At 35.9% G+C, this 24,926-nt stretch overlaps 1 protein-coding gene across 4 annotated transcripts in view; it reads left to right on the top strand.

Moving 5' to 3' along the window:
- Positions 1-254: 254 nt before the first annotated feature.
- CPLANE1 (ciliogenesis and planar polarity effector 1) overlaps positions 255-24,926 on the top strand; it is a 56,671-nt gene continuing 31,999 nt past the window's right edge. For 2 of the 4 annotated variants that reach the window (XM_027634680.1, XM_027634682.1), the window contains exons 1-26: positions 255-527; positions 660-812; positions 1,651-1,786; positions 1,974-2,093; positions 2,952-3,181; positions 3,529-3,635; positions 4,977-5,133; positions 5,905-6,008; positions 6,153-6,335; positions 6,477-6,527; positions 7,765-8,014; positions 9,062-9,214; positions 10,467-11,221; positions 12,734-12,918; positions 13,820-13,900; positions 14,761-14,925; positions 15,643-15,816; positions 18,183-18,411; positions 18,648-18,781; positions 20,400-20,617; positions 20,898-21,062; positions 22,138-22,276; positions 22,678-22,787; positions 23,630-23,791; positions 23,953-24,061; positions 24,418-24,727. In XM_027634680.1, coding sequence (XP_027490481.1) covers positions 732-812; positions 1,651-1,786; positions 1,974-2,093; positions 2,952-3,181; positions 3,529-3,635; positions 4,977-5,133; positions 5,905-6,008; positions 6,153-6,335; positions 6,477-6,527; positions 7,765-8,014; positions 9,062-9,214; positions 10,467-11,221; positions 12,734-12,918; positions 13,820-13,900; positions 14,761-14,925; positions 15,643-15,816; positions 18,183-18,411; positions 18,648-18,781; positions 20,400-20,617; positions 20,898-21,062; positions 22,138-22,276; positions 22,678-22,787; positions 23,630-23,791; positions 23,953-24,061; positions 24,418-24,727 — 4,508 coding nt within the window. In that variant the 5' untranslated portion in view covers positions 255-527; positions 660-731. Of the gene's footprint in view, positions 528-659; positions 813-1,650; positions 1,787-1,973; positions 2,094-2,951; positions 3,182-3,528; positions 3,636-4,976; positions 5,134-5,904; positions 6,009-6,152; positions 6,336-6,476; positions 6,528-7,764; positions 8,015-9,061; positions 9,215-10,466; positions 11,222-12,733; positions 12,919-13,819; positions 13,901-14,760; positions 14,926-15,642; positions 15,817-18,182; positions 18,412-18,647; positions 18,782-20,399; positions 20,618-20,897; positions 21,063-22,137; positions 22,277-22,677; positions 22,788-23,629; positions 23,792-23,952; positions 24,062-24,417; positions 24,728-24,926 lie in introns of those variants that run through there. The other 2 variants (XM_027634683.1, XM_027634684.1) reach the window with 2 other exon arrangements.

The raw sequence follows: 24,926 nt of genomic DNA on the forward strand, positions 1-24,926 counted from the left end.
GCCCCGGCGGTTGCGGCGGCGCGGGGGGAGTGGGGCAGAGCGCGGGCTGGGGCTGCGGGCGGGGCTGGAGCCGGAGCCGGAGCGGGGCCGGAGCCGCCAGGTCGGGGCTCTCCCAGCGCTGCGGCTCCGGCAGTTGTGCCGAGTGAGCATCGCTTTGGGCCGCCGCTCCTCCCGCTGTTCGTTTCCCGAGGGAGGAGCTCGGACAAACAGGGCGAGTTCCCGAGGATGGCGCCCGGAGGCGGTGAGGGCAGCTGGTGCCGCCCTCTCGTCCCCCGGCGCGGGTGAGCGGCTGGCCCCGCTCCGGGTCGGCCCTCCCAGGGGCGTCCCAGCCACTGGCATTCCTGATCCCCTGCACTAGGAGGCTGCGAGGCGTTTTCCCCGTTTTCTGTGTTTTTAGAGTTCTTAGCAATGTACTTTGTCTTGCGGCTTCTCTCTCTCAACACCTGAACGACTGTGGAATAACCCTCGCGGCTGAACAGCACATCACCCGTAAGCGGTCAAAGCGAAAATAGAGTTTTGAAATACGGGTAAGCATCACCTCTGTTAGTGTTCAGCGGGAAGCTGCTGTAGTCAAGAGTTTGCGCCTGGGTTCCTGCTCCCACCCCAATATAACAGAAACTTCTGGTCCTTTTTTGTTTGCTTGTTTTTCCTTTCTTCAGATTCTTTATGAATGTGTGAAAGAGCCACTATTTGCCTTTTCTGTATAATGGTTATCTAGAGGCTCAATAAGAATGGAGATTAAGCTCGATGTGCTCATCTCTACATCTATCAAGCAAAGAAAACCGTGGCCTCGCATCTCGTGGGTTGGACAAGTAAGTGTAATGAACTTCCATTTAAATAAAATTCTGTTAAGAGTAGGGTTTCTAATTATATAATACTTTGTACTTCCACTTACTTGAGGAGGGTTTAGGTAAAAAAAGCCTCAGGAAGTGATTTGAATGCATATTAAGAGTTATTAAAATAAATGGCTTGGGTTTTTATCCTATTGACATGAGCTTAGAGATTCAAGATTTCTCAGAGAAACAATGCGGAGCCTTTTTTTTTGTTTTCCTTCACAAAAGACCTACCTGTCGCTTATATGAGATTGTTGTTTTGGTGGTTCTAGTTTTTCATAACTTTTTACAGAATGTTGTGGGAAACGTGAACAATTTCTTTTTCCCTATTGCATCCTGCATTTGTTGAAAGACATGCTTTCTTAGACTTTTTCAATAAAACAAGAGTAATTTTTTTTTCTCATCTGTGATTGGAATTTAAGTAGGTAGTAATTTGAGGCCAATTCTTTTTTTTTTTTCATTGGAATCACTGACAAATTAAACACTAAATTAAACACTACAAGACAAGATAGATTGCGTCCAATTTTTGTTATCTTTTTAGCACATAGAGTTACTTTTAAGAAGTTTTTAATAATGACTGTAAAATTAGCTTGGTAGTTTGAAACCTGTGAATCAAATTCATCTGTAGGTTAATGCTAGATATGATGTTGTACCGTAAAGCAGGTATGCCGAAGAATGAAGTTATTATGGCAATTGCAGCTCTTAACAAATTTTTTTTTATTATTTACTGTAACATTTTTTATGTCTGCATTATTTTGCAGACTTGTGTAGAAAATAATATTTTAAAAAATTGAATGCTCTTTTATTCTTTTAACAGGAAAAAGAGGCTATTTTTCTTCTAGATGGTAAACATATAAATGAAATTAACCTGGTATCAGGAAAGACAAGGAAGAAAATCCCTCAGCTGCAGTCATTGTTGAAAAATGTGGTTGTCTTAACAATATCAGGAAACGGTTAAGTATAATATCTCATGTATTATAAGTTCATGTTATTTATTTGTATTTGTAACGGTCTAGAAAGAATATCTAAAGGATTTGCCAGTTTACTGTCAACTTTAGAACTGTGGCTAAGATGGAAGAGCAGTAATTTAAGTACTTCATAATAATATCCTTCAAAACTTCTCTCCCCCAATGAACACAGCTGCTTGGTTGGCAGGAATACTTACAACAGGAGAGCTCTTTCTTTGGAATAAAGATCAGGACTGTTTGAAAATTGTGCCAGCAATTGAAGAGTCCAGGAAAGTAGTGGCAGCAGCACAAGGTAGATATTTTTCAATTAATCCTGTGAAAAATGGAATAGAGGGAAAGTTGTTTTCTTTTCCTTAAATCTTATTTCATGAGTAAAGCTATATTTTCCCATTGTTTTGCATGTGTATAATTTGTAAGCTAGCTCAACTTTGGCAAGTGTCCTTTTTGTCATTTGAATTTGTGTTTAGTAATCCCCTTTAAGTAGTAATTAATTTTCAAAAGCTGTAAGTGTATTTTTTAATCGTTAGATTTAGCTGTTCGGTTCCTGACTAGGTTATTAATACTTTAGAGCAGATGTACATCTGATGTAAACAGCATATGGATAACTTGAAGCTGTTCTGTAAGTGGGATTTTATGACAAATGCTAGCTGGAGACAACAAAATAAAGGCACATATTTGCAAACTTAAGTATCAAATATTATCATGTATTGGAAATATCACTGACACCAGCTTGTGAAGTGAAGTATTGTACAAGCAATTCTACCATTTCAGGGAAGATTAGTGGTGCAATTAGGAGCTAAAGGTAATACATAGTAGAGCACTTACACATTTGTTGCTTCTTTTCATGAAAGTTGGGTTTCAAGAAAGGCAATCTCAGGAAACATCTCTGATGATTGGGTCTGATGGGAAAGATAATTCATAACGTGCAGAAAAATGGACATCCCTTCTGACATAGCTGCCCAAGGTCTGCTATCACTGGTGAAGCTGGAAATGGAAGATACTTAAGGTGGCAGCTTGAATTTCTTGGGATAGACAAGAAAAGAAATTTCCTTTCTCTATTGTTTTTCATTCTATGTCTAACAAAGGAACAGAAACTATTGTAACATGGTTTTGTTTGTTGTTTTTTTGGTTTTGTTTTTTTTTTCCCCAGAGTGTTTAATGAGGTTGTACTTGTATGTATCTGGAGATGGCAGAAAGGCACTATTAACTACTCCTACAGCATGTGTCTTTTTGTGGGAGAGCACAGAACATGAAAATACATCCTCTTATAAAAACTCTTCTTCTGGGCGTTGGACACAAATTTTACCTGATAAATCAGTCATGTTACCTTCTACTGAAGAAAAAGAAGTTGGATTGCATGCTGCTTTCATACAGAATGAGGTAAAAAATAAGCCCTAAAGCAATCATTTAATTTCCTAATTAAATTAGAGCCAGAGAAGCTATACTGAATTTTGAGAGCAATGGCTGCCCGTTTTGTATTGTGTGTAAACTTAATAGTTCAGGTCATGTTACCTTTAATGACAACATAAGAACAGCCCTACTGGATCAGATCAGAGTTTATCTAGCCTTTTAATATTCTTACCAGCCCTTACATTTCTGAATGACAACATTATGTTATTTAATCTGAATTGTAGTAGCTATTGATTTAATTGCATAGATAATTAAAGAGAAAATTGTGTGTAATGAGCTTTTTGTGTTCGTTTTGATTGTGTCCTTTTTTCCCACAGATACTGGGTGATTGCTGTTTATGCACTTTCATATTTTACTCTAAAGAGTGTTTGGTGCTCACATTTTTGGTTCTTCGATGGCATGAAAATACCTTTAAACATGTTAGGTAAGTTCAAAGATATCTGAAGTAACAATACCCTCAGGACCATTTTAATTATTATTTAGAGCTGGGACTCAGAGCTGCGACTGAACACATTTATGTCCAATTATCCTGTAGTTACAAGTTCTTACTTGTGTTTACATATGTAAGTTCACAGCATACCCTCTGTCAGTTCAAAGCCCTTCTCCCTTGTCCTATCGCTACATGATCCTTGTAAAATGTAATTAATGTAACAGCATTTACTTCCATATTCCATATTTCATTATTAGCTTACATCTAAATAAAACTGAGTGTATTTATCATTCTGTGTGGGTGGCTATGCATACATACACATCTGTGCACACGTTTTACTGTCAGAGGTTTTTGCATCATGCTAATGGAATGTCTTTTTCTTGGGTTTTTTCCTCATATTGCTTATGTATCTTATATTTTCTTCTATTTCTTATATTGTGCAGCCATGAATGCCCTGAATACATCTTCCTCTTCTTTATTATGCAGATTTGTGTATTTTATTTGTTTTCTGTTCCCCTTTTCATCTCTTTTGCTTGGCTGTGAAAGAGTGCATGTGTGTTTCTCTGAGTTGGGACCATATATTGAAATAATTATACAACCATTTAAAAATGCAATTGAGCGATTATCTTGAGCATAGATTCCTTTTCCTAAATGAGATACACAAATCTATAAGTTTAAATGGAAATGTCCTCTGCAGGTGTCATTTGAAAAACTTGCTAAAATTTTGCCCTAAACTGGACGTGGTACTTTGATACTGACCTAGTAATCATGTCCTCCTTGATCTAATGTCCACTAAGTTTATCAGTAACATGATAATGTCTTTCAGGTAATATAGAAAATGAAATAGAGCATAACATACTCAGTGTAGAAATGTGTATATATATGTAGCAACTGCAGCCTGAAGTCATGAACACATCCAGTAATGGGGCACCGACAACTTCTTCGTTCAGAGCAGCATACTATTGATTTTCAAGTTCTGAGTATTCTTGTGGGTAGTGTTACAAGGTCTGAGAAAGCTGTTCCTGGCTAGAATGCATCTGCCTTAATTATGTCATGCATCTATATCTATTTGAATGTATAGGTATATATCTATACATATAGCCTAAATTCCTATCCCATAAAAATAATTCTCAATGCTATGGCATAATGTTTAAACTCGTGTAAATACAAAATATTTTTTCATTTGTAAGGTGTTTGAAGAAAAAAAGGTTGTTTTTTTGTTGTTGTTTGTGCTTTATATAGTCTTGTCTTGCATGGTTTTTTACTATAATGAATCATCCCATTCAGCATAACAGAGTAACCACTTGGTTTTGTTGTCTTTTTGTTGGTATCCAGTTCTTTGCCATACCAGATCCAGTGGGTACAGCAGACTTGTTCCCTTGTTAACTTGGTTCCTCAGTGTGTGTCTGTAAAGTCAAGAGGAGCTTTGCTATGTGCGTTTGCAAGAGATGGACTTCTGTTTGCAGTAGCCATTAATCAAGATGATCCAAAGGTATGATAGTACATCATTTAAGCTAATACTGCAGTTTAAATAAAGCGGTAGCAGAATTTAAAAACACAGTTTTAGGATGATTTGTCAGGATTCATGGAGATAGATGGGTTTATATTCTCATTGATATCCATAGCTAAAAAATTCTACTACAGCTTGTTATGTTTTGAATATTTTGTTCAGTTAGAAGTCCATGTAAACTCCTCTGTCAATTCTAAGCTTCAATAATAAAGAAATTAATTTCAGTTACTGCATTGTATCTGCAAAGATTCTTGGTGATTCTCAGTCAAGCCTCAGCCTAATACGTATTGGAGGTGATGTTCCCACTTCATAATGTTATTCCTTCGAACAACTCAGGTTAAATCTTAATGTACTCTTTAGTGCTAACGATGACAGAGAGTATCAACCACCTTATTTGGTGTACTAGATTGGAATGATGCAGTCTTCCAAAACTCCAGCTGTTAATTACTAATAAGGCTACAGAAGAGTGATCTTGTATTGAGTGTTTCAGAAAAAGTTATTTTAATGAGAATATCAAATTATCTATTGAGTATATTATAGTTCTTAATTATATTTCAAATGTAGAATTAGGTATAGAATTTAATAAATACTGTAACAGTAATAAATACTGGAGTGCAATGTCACTTTGTATGTAATAACATTTCCATTACATCAAATAGGCTTTTATTTAGTAATAGACGTTGGTTTTTTTGCAATAGTGACATTTTGATACAAACATTTATGTATGTCTTTTCATTTATTTTTTCTTTCTAGGCCACTCAGGTTTTGTTTTTAAACACACTGAATTTTGTTACAGTTTCGGGTAGCCTTAAAGGTTGTAGTAGCAAGAGTAACACAGTCCCATCCAAGTTAATCAGGTCAGTATTCAATGCTGTTTCTGCTGTCGCTGTGAATTTTTTTAGTTTTGTGTTGTGGTTTGTTTGTTTGTTTTATAAATATTGTAACCTTCTGATGCGGAAATGTGACGGAGAAAAAATTATTTTTTTACCTGTCTAATTTAGATCTTACTGGGTTGGTGATATGAGTTGGACTCCTGATAGCCTTTTCTTGGCTTGCATGTTAAAACGTGGATCTTTGATTTTATTGACATGCATGGGTGAATTGCTGACCTTAATTGCATCTGGCTGCTCTGTAGAATTTGGACCAGCACAGTTTATTCCATTTCATCCACTAATAACATGCAGGTAAAGGGGTTTGAATGTTTATATGTTTCTGTCTTATGGTCTTACCTTACTTTCTATCATATTTATTATAATTTTACATAAAAGTAATCTTTCAAATTCACTCTCTTGCTTGTCTTCTCAGTATCTGTTTCTCATTCATAGTTCTCTTTCTTGTAATGGGTTTGTCGTGATGAAAGTTGACGTTGTGACAATGTAAGTACACATCCTGTGATTTGCTTTTCGAAAAGTATTTGTATTATTAATTAAAAATAACATGGTTTTGTGATGTAAGAAGAAATTAAAGTTACAGAAGTACTAGAAGTGCAAATTTATTTTAATCTGGTGCAATTTTCCTGCTAAGTATTTAATTTTACCTGTAGAACTTGATATAAAGTTTCCATATCAGACATTGTAAATAACATATGTGCATGGACAAAAACTAGTTAGTTTTTAAAATGTTCTTTTGGGGTTATTCAGATCTAAATTTTGAAATCACGCTGCTGGGTGCATGAGGGAATAGAAGGATCTCTGATAACACTCTTCAGCGTAAACTGAAAGTTACAAAAAGTAATGTAGCCCCAATAATTAGAGGAAACAAAATAGAATCTAAAGTTTAATTTTTTGTTTTAAAAAACATCAATTTTTTTGGTTGACTTCAATACCATCAATTTTGGTTGACTTAAGCCAGATAGTATGTAAATGTTACATCTCAAAAAGGCGTTCAAAACATTATGATACCTTCTTACATTACCTGGTTGAAAAGTCAGATAATAAAATGTATTAAAATCCATGAATTATCTTTATTTATTGAATATATGCAGCTACTTTTTTTTCAAATAAACACAAACAATAATTTTATACTTGGCAATAATATGTTATGAGGCTAATATTAACACAGCTTTCTGGAACTCATTAAGGAGGGATTTCTCTGTAAGAAAAGACTAAGACCTCTTTTGAAAGTGAAGACTTGTGTGTTTGTATATTTTTCTTTTGAATATCTGAACTGATACTGAAATCCTAAGAATAATATCTTGAGGGATTTTTTGGTTTTTGTGTGTGACTTTCATAGAAGTGACTTCAAGTTTCATTTTCAAGCATTTGTCATACCTAGTAAGAGCTGAATAACAATATATAATATAGAAATTTAAAGTCAAATTATGAAAAAATACAATTCTTAAAATAATAAATGGATACCAAAAGCTGTTTTTATTTTTATTTAAATTAGAAAAAGTTGCTACTGCAACAAAATATTGGCATTTTATGAGTATAAATATTGTGTCCATAGTGCTCACTCTGCAAAAATTTAGACACTTCCTTGGGATTCTGAGAGGAGTTATTGGGATAGTGGAATACATGGTATTAGATGTTCTTAAGTTACTTCTTCTCTCTTCTGTTCATGCTTATTACATATGAGAATTGCCTCCTAATTTTTGATGTATCTTTGTTTTAGACAGCAGCACTCATTTTGTCAAGACTCTGGCCAGTCTCCTGCTTCTTCAGATTCTGAACGTGACCTTATGAGACAGAGATTCTCTGTTGCTTCACATTCGAGATTACCCTACCTCATTGTCTCTGATGGATACATGATAACAGTGCTTAGATTTCCTAACAACTTTTCACCATCAGGATTTATAAAATCCCTTTTGCTTGATTCAACCCAACAGCTTGAAAATATCCGTCGGAATTTGCAGAACTTCAAGGTAGAATTATGAATTAGTAAGCTCTAAGTAAAAAGCTTTATCTGTATGAAAATGTGTGAATTCTAAACCAAGTTCCTCAGTTTAGTTTACTGCGATATTTGCTTAAATTTATTTGAATTATAAAGTTGTTTTGAGAATAGTGTTGATCTGCAAAACAATGAATACACAGTTTTCCTGAAATTTTGTTCCCTTCATGTCTGGATGATATTTCAGTAAAATGTAGTGAAGGGAACAGTCTTAATTGTCCTATATTACTTTTTCCTGGAACTGGAAGAGAAATAGGGATTTCTGCTTCTATAGAGTTGGTTCAGAGCATTGACAGGCATTATGCTACTCTGACCAACTCATCCTTTCAGAATGATGCAAAAAGGATTCTCTAAATCCTATATCTTAGGCTGCTGCTGTTTTGGAGCAGTAAGCAGCAGTCCCAGTGATGCAGTGTGTATGTGTCCTGGCAATTAAAGCTTGCTTAAAAGCATTTTTTGTTCATTTCTCTGTGACTTCTACATTGAGCTAAGTTTGGGAGAAAGGAAACCATTGAAAGAGAAGGTCCTGCAGCTGTTGGCAACCATATAAGATATAATAGATATTTAGTTCAGAATTTTTGTGTTTGCTGATGGAATACAACTTCTCTTCCAATTCAGTTTCTGGTTTGAATTTTTGAAGAAGTGAGTTATCGTGGTATTCATGCATAAGCTAGAATAGTGAGCAAGGATTTGGGCATTTAAAGAAATATGTTACTAGTAAGAATGCAAGAAAACCTTACATACAGGGAAACTTTTAGGGCCTCTTAGGGATGAAGCAAGCAAATTCTTTCAGTATGAAACAAACTAAAGTTGTCTGGTGCTGAGAGAATTCTGCTTTCCTGAAGCATGGTCAAATGACAGCTTGTTTCTGTGCAGTAGATGCTTGCAGACCTGTTTTCCCTTTCTGTCTGGGACTTCTGAACTGAAGCTTTTAACAGAAGTAACTAACTTCTTTGACTTATTAAGTGTCTGTCTTGCTCAAGGCTGATAATATGTTTTCTGTTATTTTTATTTCTTTCAGTCTAAAGGGAGATCTCAGTGTTTAAGATCACTGTTGTCATTAAAAGCTAGCCTTTTAAAACAAGTTCAAAACCAAAGTTCTATCTTTTCCGCCCTTCCAAAGTTCCTGGAGAAAGACAGAGGAGAAATGAGTGAGAAAACTGTGGATTTACTGGTACTTAATAGCATTTTTCCACTTATAATTGTGAAATTATTTAATTTTAAGGTATTCTAATTAGAAAGAATGGGGTTTTTTTCAAATATAGATATATTTACTCTTATTATATATATTTAAAGTAATTAATTGTTGATTAAATTTTCATTTTCTGTATAGGTGTGAGGAATACGATTATTTTTTTTCAACTGATTCTTCTTCAAATGTTTCTATTTTCAAATGTTTTATTTCTTTCAGCAGTGCATTAACTTTTTGAAGAATATGTGCTGGTCTACATGTGCCTCAGTTTATTGTATTTTAATAGAATTGTAGAATGGTTTCGGTTGTTAAGGGACCTTAAAGAACGTGTAGTTCCAACAGTAACATGGGCCACCTTCACCTAGATCAAGTTGCCCAGAGCCCCATCCAACCTGGCCTTGGGCACTTCCAAGGATGAGGCATCCACAACTTCTCTGGACAAATTCTTCCAGTGCCTCACCACCCTCAGAGTAAAGAATTTTTGCCTACCGTCTGATCTGAACCTGCCCTCTTTCAGTTTAAAGCCATTCCTTCTTGTCCTCTTGTTTTACATGGCCACGTAAAAAGTCCCTCTCCATCTTTCTTGTACCTGTTTTACATACTGGAGGTTACTATTAGCTTCTCTTCATAATAAAATGTAACATTACACTGTTGGATATACTGGAGCTGTAGAGTATATTAATAAGAACAGTGTTATCCTTAGTAAATAAGATAGTTATAGTTATCCCCAGTTTCAGAGGGTTGTTTCATCAATTCCAAAATTTGTGTGTGTCTTTTGGAATAGTGGCCTGTGATCATAGTTATTGTGCAGCCTTTCCCAACTCCACTTCTGCATTTCATGTTTTTGTGTTTTAGTTTGTTCTCTGAAGCTTTAAGGCTTTTGTTGAATGGCTTTTATATCTTACAGGTGTCTGGAAAAACTCTTTCTCATATTTTGAGCTTAGTGAAAGACATGGTTTCACTTTCTAGTATAAAATCTACTGTTCAGTTGGCAGTGTAATTTTTTTGGTGTTGTTGTTAGGTAATTTAATTTCTGTCTGCCCAACTATTGCAAATAATCACATTTAATTGGAGATCAAGATGAAACTGCTGTGAATTAAACTTACTAATATTTAAGCAAGTTAATTAAGCATAAAGATTTCATTTGAAAGGCTGACTAAATGGTTATTCCTTGCAGACTGCCCTCTCTCAATAAATTTGACTTATACTGGAGTTTTCTTTCTGTCCGATTTAGGATTATGAAGAAGAATCAGATGATGAAAAGCAGTTTTACAGTAGCTCTCCCAGCTTCCATAACCAAAGAATCCTTTCAATTGTTGGTAAAGCTGATCAAGGCCACTTAGAATTTGCATCAATGTTTGATACTATGCATGCAGATGATATTGAAGAGAAAGATAAATCATCGCTGAAACTATATTCCATTCAGAAAAACCTCCTTACTGCCTGGCAGATAGGGATTTCAAAAAATATGGAAGAGAAGGATACATTGCTGAATTACACAGTGAACTGCATTATCCATTTTTTCAGCATTGTTCAGTTTGTGAAATGTTCTTTGCTAAACCAGGATGCATCTTTAAACAAGTCTGTGAAGAATACTCAATGGACGCATTGTGTCCTAAAGTATTTTCAGCAGTGTTTGACCGCCTTGTACTGGCATTCAAGAGCCAGTCTAACTGGACACGTGGCAAAGCTGACATTAGAAACTTTAAAACTGCTACTTATACAGCAACAAGATCAGTTGTTCTCAAAAAACCTTTTGGCATGCTTCTGTCTTTTAAAAATGGTTTCTCACACTCTCAGTAGTGTGTGTGTACTACAGTATGAGAATTTTTTTGCATCTCCTAATGGTAATGTTCTTGTGGAACTGGACTCCCTTACTGTGCCTGTTTTCTTAGTTCTTGATGACAATACTACTCAGCAATTCAGCTCACTGAAATCTCTGCTTAGAGAGCCTCCTCGAGTAACCCATGATGCAAAAACAGAAAGAAGGTATGAAAAATCTTTGCATGGGGAAATAAAAATATGCAGGACAACAAGGGGACCTGGCCCACCCAGCATGGGTTTGTGAAAGGCAGATCCTTCCTGACCAACATGATCTCCTTTTATGACCAGGAGTTCTAATGGTTGAATTCAATGATCTTAAGGGTGTTTTCCAACCTAAATGATTCTACATGTTGGAACCAAATTTTATCAGTTACACTGTGATTGCAACACCCTTTTTTTTTTCTGCCTTTTACTCAGTGGAAAGGCATGATAATCTGTTAAAGCATGCAGATTAAGCCTCAGACCTATAGATGAATATAGTTAAATTGTGGTGACTAAACTAATTACTGCAAATTAATTCAGAGATAATTGATGGGTTGACAGCTCACACCAGGTCTGGTAGTGCAGCATCAATCCAGGTATTGTAACTTTGGATGCTTTAACTGCCTCTTGTGCTTTCACTCCTTCCCATTTGCAAATTCTATGGAGCAAGAGCCTGCTCATATGTGATATATCAACAATGTCAATTTAGTCAGCAAAGTTTGTATTGATTATGGATGTGGTTCCTCAGAGCAATAGGAAAAAGCCCAGTCTGTGGAAACTTACTAAAATATGAGAGTTACTTTTTCTTTGAAGATATACACATAAACTTGGAAGACACTTAAACTGAAGTGTGCTATCCAACTATTGGGAAAATGTATTATTGTCACTGGAGTATTTCTGTACTGCAGAACTCAGATGGATCCAAGTGTGTTATTCATACAAGCAGGATTTTCCTTTCCAGAGACTTAGAACCAAAGAAGTGTTTTAACTCATAAATTTAATCCTACTACAGTAAAACATGTTGCCTCAATAATCTTAAAATATAATGTGTTAATTGCAAATCCAGTTGACAAATTTCAGTTGTCTCTGAGAGGATAATCCATGTTTTTGATTAATCGTTATGGAGGAACTGACCACTGTGCCTATGACTGACTCTGTATGTGTTAATTATGGAAACAGTAGTACTTAGGAAGAAGATGCAGAGGTGTTGCAGTTCTTTTTCAAGTCCCTAACAATGTATATTTGCTTGTATCATCAAGCTTATTACATATCTGAGCTGGTATATCTGATAGGACTGTGCTGGACAACAGGGACTTGCCAGCCCTAAAAGCATGCTCTGTAGTCTTGTTTTCCTGTCTTTGCTTTTCTGTGTATACTTTAATTGTATTTTTAATCAGTCATTCTAAGCAAGATACTGATGCCTGTTTTGAGTTTTCTCTGAGATTATTTCATTTCCCCAGTGTTTAGCTAGCAAGGGGATTAAGTTTGGGGGTGTTTGAGTGCTTAAAGCAGATTACTAAGTTTAGGCAAATTCAGAAGAATGAATGGTTTTTTCTCCTCATTGTAGTCAAGAAAGTAGTTGATATAATGTAGTTTTCAGGTACACAATGTAAAATACAAGGTAGTTAGAAATAGATGGAAGTAACTTTTTTAATTCTTGCTTAATTTCCTAATATTGTACTTCTTGAACTACAGGTTGATTGTACTATGGCGGTTATTATATAAGAAAGCAGTTTGGTATCAGGTGCAGCTGAAGAGAAAAGTGAACAAGAATGTAGAAGAAGCTTCTGTTGTCTCATTGCTTATAAGTCATATACAAGCAACCCTCCAGTCTTCAAAAGTGACATTAGAACAACATCTGAAGATTAATTCTGTATCTGGTTAGTACAAATGTTAGGTAGTTACATAGTCAACTAAATACCAGGAAAATTAGGTCCAACTTAATGACAATCAATAACTGACTACCAGATTTAAAAAAAGTTAATAGTGGGACTTTTCTTAGAATTCTTGTCAGAATTCTGTCTTTAATACTTAATGTCCTGGTACAGCTGAAGATTGTAGATAATCTTTAGAGCTTGTTGAGCAAAATAAAAAGAATGCATTGACTTCAGTTTGCTTTGAGCCATGTCCTAAAGAACCTGAATGTAAGATTTGAATTCTGATCTCCTTTGAATTGTGTTGTTTCTTCTGAAGTGAATGGGCATCACACTGTGTTTCTTACCAGATTTTTATTTTTATTCCGTGTGATCATTGTGGGTACGAATATGTTGTGTATACAAATGTAGTCAGCCTCAACTAAGCATCTAAATTAGTGTAACCTAAGGTAATAGACTTAATCTATCATATTTATTTTGCAGTCTATAGCTGTAGCCTAATGTCTTACACATTACTGTCCTATGTTCTATCTTCCTTTTCACTTCTACATTGCCAAGCCCAGCTTCCCATTTATGTCTCCCACCACAATACTGTTTCATCTCCATATTCCTGATCTCTCTCCCTTAAATGACACTCCTAGATTCTCTTCCAATGTTGCTCCAATATGATACATTAGCTCCTCCTGGAGAGGAGCTAATATATCACCTGTCCTGGGAAGGGGTATTCAAAGTAATCTTTGCTCATATGCTCAAAACTTAGATTTAACTGTGAGAATAGTAATTTGCTAGAGTCTCACATATTTTACTCTGCTTTTCATAAATCTCTAATACTGAAGTGCATGTGTGTTTGCATATGTAAAAGTAACCATGTAGAGCTTTTAATTTGTTACATATGTGACTTTTATAGGTGAGGAGCAATTCCTCTTAGGCTCCTACAGAGAATCTGTTGACACTTGGAAAAGGTCTCTTTGTGAAACCAAGGCAAAAGGTAGGGGATAAAATCTTTCTTGGGGGTAAATTGTATAATCGCTTTACATAGTTACTTGTGACTCCATTTACCCTTTAAAAAAAAAAAGGGTGAGAAACAAAAAGAACGCACATTTGAAATTAAGCTGGGATTTGAATAGTGACCCGTCAAAACTTAAGTCTGGTTGATCTCTGAGAAAATTCTGTGCATTTCTATTTTAGTATCAAAGCTGTCTTGTGTTTACGATGTACTTGGTACAGAAAAGCTCTAGATATATTTGTGAGTAAGAAAGAGACCATGAAAAGCAGATGAACAAAAATCAGTTTGTTTAGTAGCTGTAAAATGAAAAGACTTAGTGTTTGGGAAGTGACAAAATAAAACCTGTGGCAGGAATTATTTTAGGAGTTGATTTAAAGTGGATATACTAGTGTTTCTTTCCAGGCATCAGGAGAAAATTTTTTGTTGGTCATTATGATGAGGAATAGCTCATGGAGAAAAATATTCAGAATATTGAAAGCTTGGTGGATGTCTAAGCAATTTCATTGTGATTTAGGCATTCCTTCTTTGAAGGCTAAACTCCCTTAAGCTCTCTTGTCTTTGTCTGTGTCTTAACAGTTATGCACAGTATTATTTTGAAAACTACTGTATCTCTAGAAGTAAAAATGTTGTGGATGAGCATTAACTTACTAGTTACTCAGAGGTTGCAGAAAGATCATATCCTAAAATAGCTACTCCTAATTTCTACTTCTCCAAGTGTAAGTTTATGTAGATATGTTTCTGGAGAGGGAAGAGCTAGTATTTTCACTCACTGCGTCTGATTTTGTGTTTATTGTTTCTTTTCCAACTGGACTTCTGCCCTATTTTTTTATCTTTTAATACAGGAGGAAAAAGAACATGTTTTCTTCAGACTAGATATTATCTTTCAATATTATTTTGCCACCTGTATCAGTATAACTTGTGTGAAGCTCAGGGACTCTGTGATCATTTAGTAGGAGAGATTCTAAGGCGATCACAGCTTTCAACAAGTCAGATGGAAAAATTTTCTGGTATGTTTATATTACTTAAAAGGCTGATAAGGTATGTTGACACTGTTTGAATAACCTAGTGTCTAATTTCTATGCCATCACACACACACTTGACAACATACTTTTCTCTTTACGCTGGACTGAAGTCTGTTTTCATTAACTTCCAAGATCTTTTTCTGATTCTCAGATGATCTTTCAGCAGTACTTGTTGGAATATGTGCTTAGACAACTTCCATTGTATAATTAATAATAAAAGCAATATTTTAGACTCAAATCTCCTCAAGGAAAGACTTTGGATAACAGGAATAAGGGGGAAATTAGGTGATTTTGTTTTGTATTCATTTAGTATTTTTTATGATACACCATGATAAAATAGTGGATTTTATTTTGGTCATCAATACTAAATTAACAGTGAGGTGTTTTTGCAGATGATTGTACATTTTGTTTCTATTAAGTCTGAATCTAAGTGAAATCTAAATTTCCAAATTTAAACAAGTGGGGTTTTGACCCAGCGCTACTCTAAATACTAGAGGTTCATCTCCAGGCATTAAAAATCTGTTATAAAACTCTTCTGGTATTAATATAAGGTGTAATTAGTGTAAGTTCTGAAAGCTTATCAAGAAATGAAATAAGTTTGCTTGCTTTAAAGAAATGTTTTATAATGTAATTAAACAATTTTAGCATTCAAATATAAAATCATTTTCCTCATAATGTTTTAATTTTATGTGGTTTTTTTAGATACCAAGTATTTTCAGCATGAACTATGGATGGTAACCAGCATTCATACTGAGACTGCCATGGCTGTGATTAGGTCCATGGCACGATTCATGGCTGCTTATTTCACAAATCAACTGCTCTATATCTTTCCCCCCCACAGTGTTGACATCCTGCATCCACTTCACATCAAACAAGGTATTTTCTCTAAAAGCAGTTTGATTTGCCTAAATCTTGATAGTTTTTTACATGTATATCCATGCTGTCTGTTTATTCTTTAACTTGATCATCAAGTTAGCTTTTCCATGGAGTACAAGACTGGCTCAGTGAGCACTTCCTCCAGCTCCCTCAGTACCCTTGGGTGGATTCCATCCAGCTCCATAGATCTGTCTGTCTCTTAAGCAGTGTGGTAGGTCACTGACCATTTTCACTTGGATTGTGGAGGCTTCATTCTGCTCTCTGTTCCTGTATTCCACCTAAGGGGAATCAGAACCTCGGGAACGACTGGTCTTGCTGTTAAAGACTCATGCAGGGAAGGCAATTAAGTGTGTCAGCCTTTTTATCATCCTTAGTCACAATTATGCCTGAAGATCTGGCTCTGAGTGACTTTGATCCTCCCAAAAGAGAGAAAAAAGGAGGGCTTAACAAATAGTTGAATTGGATCTGATATGCTGTGACCCAAACTGAAAAGCCAGAAATGAGTGTTTTTTGCTTATCTAACAGTCAAGCTCTTGGAATCCAAGAGGCTTCAGACACTGTATTGTCTAAACAAGTGGAAATGCCAAATCAGTTTGTTGTTGAACTCAAGTAGTACTTGTTAGTTTAAGTCCTGCTTTTCAGCATTTTTATGAGAAGTAATATTTATCATAATATGTGGTTTATGTGTTTTCTGCAAGAGATTCTATTTAAAGATTTCCCTTGTTAGGAAACTTGTGGATTCAGTATTAATTTTTTCCATGGGAATGTAGATTCATTTGGAGGTATTTTAAGTACTTTACCGGTAGGTCAATATTATAACACCAGAAACTTTTTAACAGTATTAACTTATTTTGATTGATTATGTTTTCTGTAGTATATTTGAATACATTGACTATTTTTAATGTTTCTGTACTACAGAAACTATGCAGTGGTTGTTACGACCCGCCCCAGGAAAAGGGGCGGAGGGGGTAACCCAGGTTTTATCAATAATTCCTTTGGGGTGGATTAAAGCGAAACGACACTAAATAATCGGTGTTTGAAAACATATATTGACAAGATTTATTTTAACAGTTTTGTTTAACATTTTGGGTGTTGTCATAACCTTTCTGGGGAGGAGGAAAAATGCATAGGGGAGAGAAAGACAGGGTAAGAGTAAGGGAGAGCAAGAAAAAAGAAGATGAGATAATCACCGCCCACTGGATCCAGCGACGTCTTGATCCGCAGGTGGTGGGGGGAGAAGGAAGAAGCAAAAACCCCGCCAGAGCCCCAAAGTCACCAGTCAAAATCCATATCCTTAGCACCTCCCCCAGGGCGGGGAGTTGTTTCCATAGGTTGGTGTCCCCCTTTTTGGCGCGGAGTTCATGTGGAGGGGCGTGGTAAACTCGGCTCTTCCCGCCTTTTCGGGGCTTGACATCTTCTGCACTGGAGGAGGGGGGGGGGATGGGCCCAGTTGCCCATCAGAAAGTCAGAAGCCTGCAGAAGTCTCTTAGAATGCATAAATCATTAACTGTTTCAGTCTCTGACAGTGGTATATATTTCTTTCTTCGTGATCTTTTAGATGTTTTAATTGGGCAGCTTTCCAGATGAAAACTACAAAATAAGACCTTGATTTTAATACTTCCATTAGACAAATATCCATGTATGTGTTGAGGCAGTCTTGGTAAAATTATGTAGCACAAGCTGGATTAGTGTGAATATTTCTCTAAATAATGCCATTGTCTGAGCAGTAAACAGAAACTGTGAGAGAAGCAAATAGCTCCTTAGAATTCATGTTGATCAGCACCTCTCCAGGCGAACCAGTATGTAAAACCTTGAAAAACAATTCTAAATCTACAGAAAAAAGGAAATACTAAATTTGTATGAAACTTGTCTCTATATACTCTCCTAAAATCAAAGAACCACAGAGTGTTATGCAACATTCTTTCTCTAAAATGCATTTTAGCGTTCTGTCTTCTGCAGTAAAGCAATGCAGTGAGTACAAACAACATGGATACACTAGGAAAACTCTCAGAATTTCCATTTATCTTGGGTGTACTCTCTGGGATATCCTATGCATATGTAGCATATTTGCAAATGGTCTAACAGTACAATTAAGTCTTTAAAGTAAGAAAAACTCACAAGTTTGGCACTCACTTGCATATCCCACATTATTAAGCAGAAAAATAGGCTATTCTGAACTCATTATTATATCGTATCATAAACTGCATCTGCCTGCTGCAGATAAACTCCATAGTGAGGCTCTAAAAGTAAAGAGCAACTGTACACTGAAATCAATCCAAAAGCAACGTGAACAAATGAATTCTAGATTATTCATATGATAGCACGCAGTTTCATATAAACTTTAAAACGTGTTTTTTGTTTTACAGACTTACCTCATCGTGTTATTCCACTGCAACACTGTTTGGTTGCCAGAGCTGTCAGGGAACAGAACCTTTCATCTGTGTGGACAGCTGAATATGCTCTTGATTTGTTCTTCATTGGTGGACTCATCCCAGAAGCTGTGTGGTTAGCACGTACACTTGGGGACTGGAAACTGTCTGTTTCAATTGGTCTGGCCTACCAGCTGTATTGTCAGAACTCTGATGGATTTTCAAGGTAAATTTAAGTTTGGAATTAGTGTGTTATATTTTGTTATGAGTTATCTGCATGAAGTTCTTTGTGACATGGACATCCTTTCCTCAAAAATTCGCATTCCCAGACTCCTAGTAGGTGTAGGACTTCATATGTTATGATTAGTCATTTTGGCTGAAATATTCATTTAAGAGACCTTCATTGCATTATGTATGGCTATTACTTTGTTATTCATGAGCAGTTTCTTCTTATACTTTCAGACTGAAAAACACAGAACATCACCTGCCTTTAGACCTATCACCAATGCAGACTTTTCAGGAGAAGTTACAGTCTTTTTTAGGGCAACCAATAACTTCTGAAACATCAGGACACATTAAATACAAGAAGTTTACAGGTACTTAAAATTAAAAATGATTGTGGTTATTTTTCATGTTATTTGCTTACTGTGTTATACTCTTCCTTAGAAAGAAACAATTGCTTCATCTTCTCCAATGTGCCTATTACTGTTACAGTATATTTGACCACTTTAGTATCATAGGGGTTTGGGTTTTGGCTTTGATCAATCCAGGAATGGAGTCTATGCTATCCTAACCCTGATTGGACTATATGTGGTATTAACTTGTTTGGAAGAAAACTGAAGCTTCATTAGAAAAAGCTAAAAAAGCAAATGTACGAACAGTATGTAAGGTATCATCACACTTAAAATTAGCTATGTGAAGGTGTATAGTTTTGGTTTTCCTTTCTGTCAAAGGGGATAGGGGTAGTGTCTCACAGCCTGGCACCTCCATGTCCCCAGGTCCAGCAGCTAGCAAGGCTGAGAGTGGGTTCCCAGTAGGCACATACACAAACACACATCCCGTCATGAACCTTGTGCGATCCCAAAAAGCTCTTCCTCTGCATTCTGTAGTATGTCCTATCCTTCTTGATAGTAACCTCTCTCAAGCCAAGAGGTACTGAAGGGAGCCTCTCCCATTGGCTCATCTTGATGGGTTTCATAACTGGAGCCTGGGGCTGGTGGCTCTCCTGGGAAAAGCCTGGACAGGTGTCCATTTGTCTGAGTACATAATTTGTTGCTGTGCATCTCTGGGCATGTGGAGATAAGGCTTTGGGCTGATTTTTCTACTCTGAGTAGATGGGTCTAGGGTACTATTCAATCTCTGTGCTCCTTTGTATGTGTGTAGATGAGATTTTTATCATATAACCTAATTTAATATTTTACTGCTGAAATTCACAAAATTAGTCAAATCAACCTGTCCTTATGTACATTTTACAGAAAGTTTACTGGCAAGATCTCCATTTCTTACTCTTTTTTTGTGTGTTTTAAAACCACATTTCAAGTTCCTGTCAGCAGGTGGATGTTAATTAATCTTTTTCTAACACTATGTACATTCTTCTTTTGTACTCATTTCCAGGGATTTTGTTTCAAATAGACACATACACAAATATGTGCTGTATGTAACAAATACGTGCTGTGTGATAAGGAGTTGGAAAGATTTGACAGCATTTACTTCAAGACTAGCAGGAGGAATAGAAATGCAAGTAGAGCAGTATCATTCTCTGTGAATTTCATGAACCAGTTAATGATGTTTGTTAAATGTCCTGCTACCTCTAGGAGGTGACGTAAAGATGTACTAATATGTAGAAGAGATCCAACAAAAGAGATCCTTGATCTTTGTGCTTACTGATAAAGGAGTTGTTTTAGTCATTATTAATAGTGTACATAGTTTATCCCTGCTTGGTAAGAATGATTTGCTAGACTTTTATTCCAACCAAATGCCTGGCTGAAATGTTCTCTATCTAGAGAAGCAATAGGTTCCCCGTTAATAGGGAAAATTTAAAATTAAGAATTGAATACTATTTTCAACTGTGAGAGATCTTATCATAAAGCAAGTAGGTGAGATCTATGATTGTAATAGATTAATGCAAATTCTGAGAACATAGCCTCATGTCAAAATGAAGGCCCATATATTCCGTCAATTAATTTTTTGTTTTCTCTGCTTAATATTTTATAGATCCCATTGAAGAGGAAGATGCAGATGTTCTTTATAGTTCAATACAAGAACTACTGAAAGCAGCTGTTATGGCAGATGCTGATATTCTCTCAGAGACATTTCAGCAGTTGATGGATTCTGCCAAGGATGTCAGCAGAAAATTGTATGGTTTGGTTCCAGCTGGGCTCTATCTTCCAGCGCCACCGTTATACTGTCCTCAGCCAGCTTCCCTCAGTGAAGTAAGCATGTGTGATAGAAGTTTCTTGAGTCTTTGTTTGAATGTATTTATGAAGTGATCATGATCTTTGTTCTGGTTCCTTTCAGCTCATTTTTCTGTTTTTTTCCCATGTCCATTCATTTACTTGACTAACACCATAGTGATAAGAAAGTAGGTGTGCCTCTGTGTTTTTTCCATGAAGGATCTATGCTGTAAAGAAGAAGGAAAATACTTTTAGGGACCAAAACAGCATTTAGGTATATGTCCTTTCTAATTTTGTGGTTTGTTTTTTCATTATCCAGGAAGATGGCAATGACATTCTTTTAAAAATGGAGAGAGAAATTCGTCAGAAAGTGTCAGGAGTTCTTCAGCGAATTATCTTGCTCTTCCGGGCTGCTCATTGTTCTTGCCCTGCAGCACAGTGGTATATTACACAGCTGAAGCGGGCAAGAAAAGTTATGCAGAAGGTAAGAATTTAACTGGTTTTTTAAATAACTTCATATTTAATAGCTTTTTAATAACATTCATATTTCATTGTAAATATTACTGACAAGCTTGCAGTTGTATTGCAGAAGCATTCAGTCTCACCTGGGCTTTGATGTCATTTTTTTTACGTGTCATCTAGTTTTACACTCCATGTTCTTTTTTTTTTTTAGGAAATCAGAACTTAAAGATATCGGGTATCTAATTCATAAAGTGTTTCCTTCTGTGTGTCTTTCTATACCCTACTTGGTAAAATTCTTTTCTTCTCCATTTGAAAAGAGCAAGCAAACTTTAATTGGGAGTTATAGCTATTAGCTGGAAGCATGTTCCAGTTCACTTAGGGCTGAATATGTAGCAGAGAAGGTAATGCTCACTTCAGGTAAAGGGGTCACCTTATTGCACAGAATTTATAGGATATCATTCTACTATTGTGCAATTTCTTTGTGCAGAAGCAAGATCGGAATATATTGATTAAAGTTTTTTGTGTAAAGTCAGGTTTTTCTTAGGTAATTTTTACACAGCTGCTTAAAGAAGGTTGACTTACCCACAGAAGGGAATGTGTGTGACTCAACCTCCTGCACCAGCATTAATGCAGTAATCCAGATCAGAAATGGTCTGACTGACAAATAATTCCTTCTCTTTGCTCATTGCATGGTCACATGCTTAATGCTGGCACAGGAAGGTGATCAGATGTCCCAGCTGAATCTGGAGGGAAAACTAGTCTGCCTTGGCAACAGCAACGTGGACTGTATTGGATTAATCTGGTTCCTTGATTGTGATCTTTGTTGTTCTTATACTTGGTTAGTCCTGTGTTTCATGGCAATCATCAGTACTATTCAAACAAAAGCATTTTTTGTCCCATAGCTCATACTAAACATATTTCTGTAAGAGAATTTTCAGAATAGTGATTTGAAGAAAATGGAAAGCAAGCTTAAGGGAATTTACTGTTATTCTGCTAATAACTGAGAGGCTGTGCATTTAGCAGATACCTATAAAATGTCAACTGATTTTTATTTCCATTTTGATTGTTTATTTATTTCTTTATTTTTCTGTCTGTAGATTCGAATGAAAGGATCTCTTCCTTTGCTGAGTCCATTCCCAGAGACTTTGCTTCGTTACTGCAATTTCTGCACTGTTTTATGTGGAACTACATCTTCTGAACCCCATGAGTTTGATGATATTACCTGTAAAATTTTAGGTCTGTATGCAATAACATAGAATAACTTAGAGCTAGAAAAAAGAAAACCAGTGAAAATCCGCAGGTGCAAATAAGCCCCCATTAGCTTGAAATGGTATATTGCAGTGTGTGCAGGAAGACATTCCTTTTCCAGGTTTTATGGTAGTTGTTGAAACTCTTACTCTGAAATGTGCTCTTCTGGATTTGGGGTGGGGGGAACAGATCTGACAGGTGTGAGAGAACATGAAGTTGGACTGAAGAGTTCTAGCAGCAGAACAATATTGAAAAATCAAGAATGAGTAATTCTTTTCTCTAAAACTACTTTCAGGATAATGTGAATTACTTTCTTGTAGCTAAAAATTCCAAGCTATTCTATTTAATGTATTTAAATTACATCTCACCGTATCTCATTTGTGTTGTAGGTTGGTTCAGAGAGTTATGTGCATTATGTTGGATGTTTCATGTTCGTGAAAAATTGTCTGACAACTGTAGGCAGTACCAAGCTGCAAGGGAAAAGATTAGCAATATGCAGGTAATTATACTAGTAATACAGTAAAAATACATTTTAGTTGCATGAAGCTATGAGAAGGATTCTAAAGGTCTACTGTATATTTCTGTGAGAACTTCTGTTTGCTTAACAGGACAAAATGAGCACAATGCTACAAGGTGCAGCATGTATGTGATGCTACAGAATAGTGCTATCCGTATGAACTCCATCTTCATAACAGTATTTCTGTTGGGCTTTTGCTTGGTATTTAACTGAGATAATTGAAGAGATGCTGCCACAAGAGAAATATTTATTACACTTGTTGTCTTCTTAAATATTTACTTCCTGGTTTGGTTTTTTTTTGCTATCAGGTTAAGATATTTTGGGTATTTCCTTGCTAATGTATATTTAATACACCAAAAATGGCATTAAGTATGGTGTTAAATATATGTGGTTTTCAAAAAGAATAATAATCTTAATTGTCTTGATCCCAAGAAAGAATTTATGATCACCTTAAATCACAGTAAAATTATTTAGTGGTAGTTTAGTATTTTTAATCTGTTACATCTAGTTTAGTCAAACTCTCAAGTTTTACTCTAAATGACTGCAAACAGACTCTTCAGCAGTGTTAATGAAATTATTTCCTAAGGTGGTTTAAAAAAAGCTCTTTTTTTTCCATCCTTTTTTTTTTAGTGTATGTTATGATTGATTACAACTTTGATTTGTCTCCTGGCATCATAAACTTCTGTACTTGGCAGTTAAGTTAAAGATGTTTATTTTTTATTGGCTAGGGAAGAAACATTACCATTTGCAATGTATGAATAATTTTGCCAAAATATATTGTCCATATAAATCAATGTTTCTGGCGATTTTTTTTTTTTTTTTAGGATCTGAAGAAGAATGAACATGATGCCTCCACAGCTGAGCATTGTCTGAATGCAGTGGGGTGGGCTTGTCGAATGCTTCCTTTCTGCAGGTTCATGAATGTTGAAGAATTAGTTCAAGATGTAATTTTGAGTCTGCTTGGAGAATTGCCACCAACGAAAAAGGTAGAAGAAATTAAAGCTAGAATAAAAGCAGTAAAAACTATCACAAATGTTTCTTCTCCTTGGAAAAGCTACTAGTCAGGTTTTCTAGTGGTGAAAGTTCTGTGGGAAAAGATACCTTACCTGTATGTTGGCTACTGAAAAAGATGTGGTTTTTTGTGCAGGTGGCAGAGATTTTTGTAAAAGCATTTCCTAATCCTGAAGATATAAGGGTTCCACTAAGAGATAAATATAACACACTTCAACAGCAACTCAGGCACAGTATTGTTAAAGGTAATGTTCATCCTTCTTCAGGAAATATTAAACAAACTTTCTTTTTTGCCTTACTTATTAACAGGGTATTATTGTGACAGTACCTTCCTTCGTACGCCATGTAAAACAATTACTGTAGTTTCTAGTTAGACAACTTTGAGTTTTGTGACAAATTGTGTGTTTTCTTTCTGATACATCTATACCAAATACAGAGTGTCATGACTTTGAAGTTTTTGGTGTTTCTTCACTTTATCGTAGTTTCTGTCTGTATTTCTAAATGGCTATAATTTATTATTTCAATTTAAATCTAATTCATGTCTCAGTTTGAGAGACTAATTGAAAACTGCAAATTTAAAAATTGGTTTTCTTTCTTTCAGTAGGTTCTGAAAATGAAGAAATTATGTCTGTTATTATTCAGGCTGCTGAAGAAGCGAGAAAGAAGGCCTTGAAACGTGTAATAAGGAACATAGGCCCTATAGAAATTAATATTTGGGAGCCAGCGGAAGAGGAAGCAGCAGATGATAAGGAACACTGTTATGACAGATTCTCAATAGGCACTAGTCTAAGCACAAGCACACTTACTGATCTTGGTAATCCTCAGGTATACACTGATGCTGACACAGCAGATACACTTTCTGATGCTTTGTGTACTGAAGAAATAAGAGCTCAAATGCCTTCATTCCAAAGGTAGGAAGAAGTTGCAGCAGGAAGCTATCAGTTTAAATTGAGAGGTGGGGGCGGGGGGAAGGAAAAAAAAAAGTTGTATCCTGCTGATCAAGTAATCTTTTCACCAAACAGGATAATTGCCACTTCGAGTGATTTAAAGAATCACAAATTTACCAAATCAGAGAACTGCTAATGTTATATCAGTTAGTAAGTGTCTAAT

The sequence above is a fragment of the Corapipo altera genome, unplaced genomic scaffold (assembly GCF_003945725.1).
Source record: "Corapipo altera isolate COAL_440 unplaced genomic scaffold, ASM394572v1 61411, whole genome shotgun sequence".
Classification (NCBI taxonomy): domain Eukaryota; kingdom Metazoa; phylum Chordata; class Aves; order Passeriformes; family Pipridae; genus Corapipo; species Corapipo altera.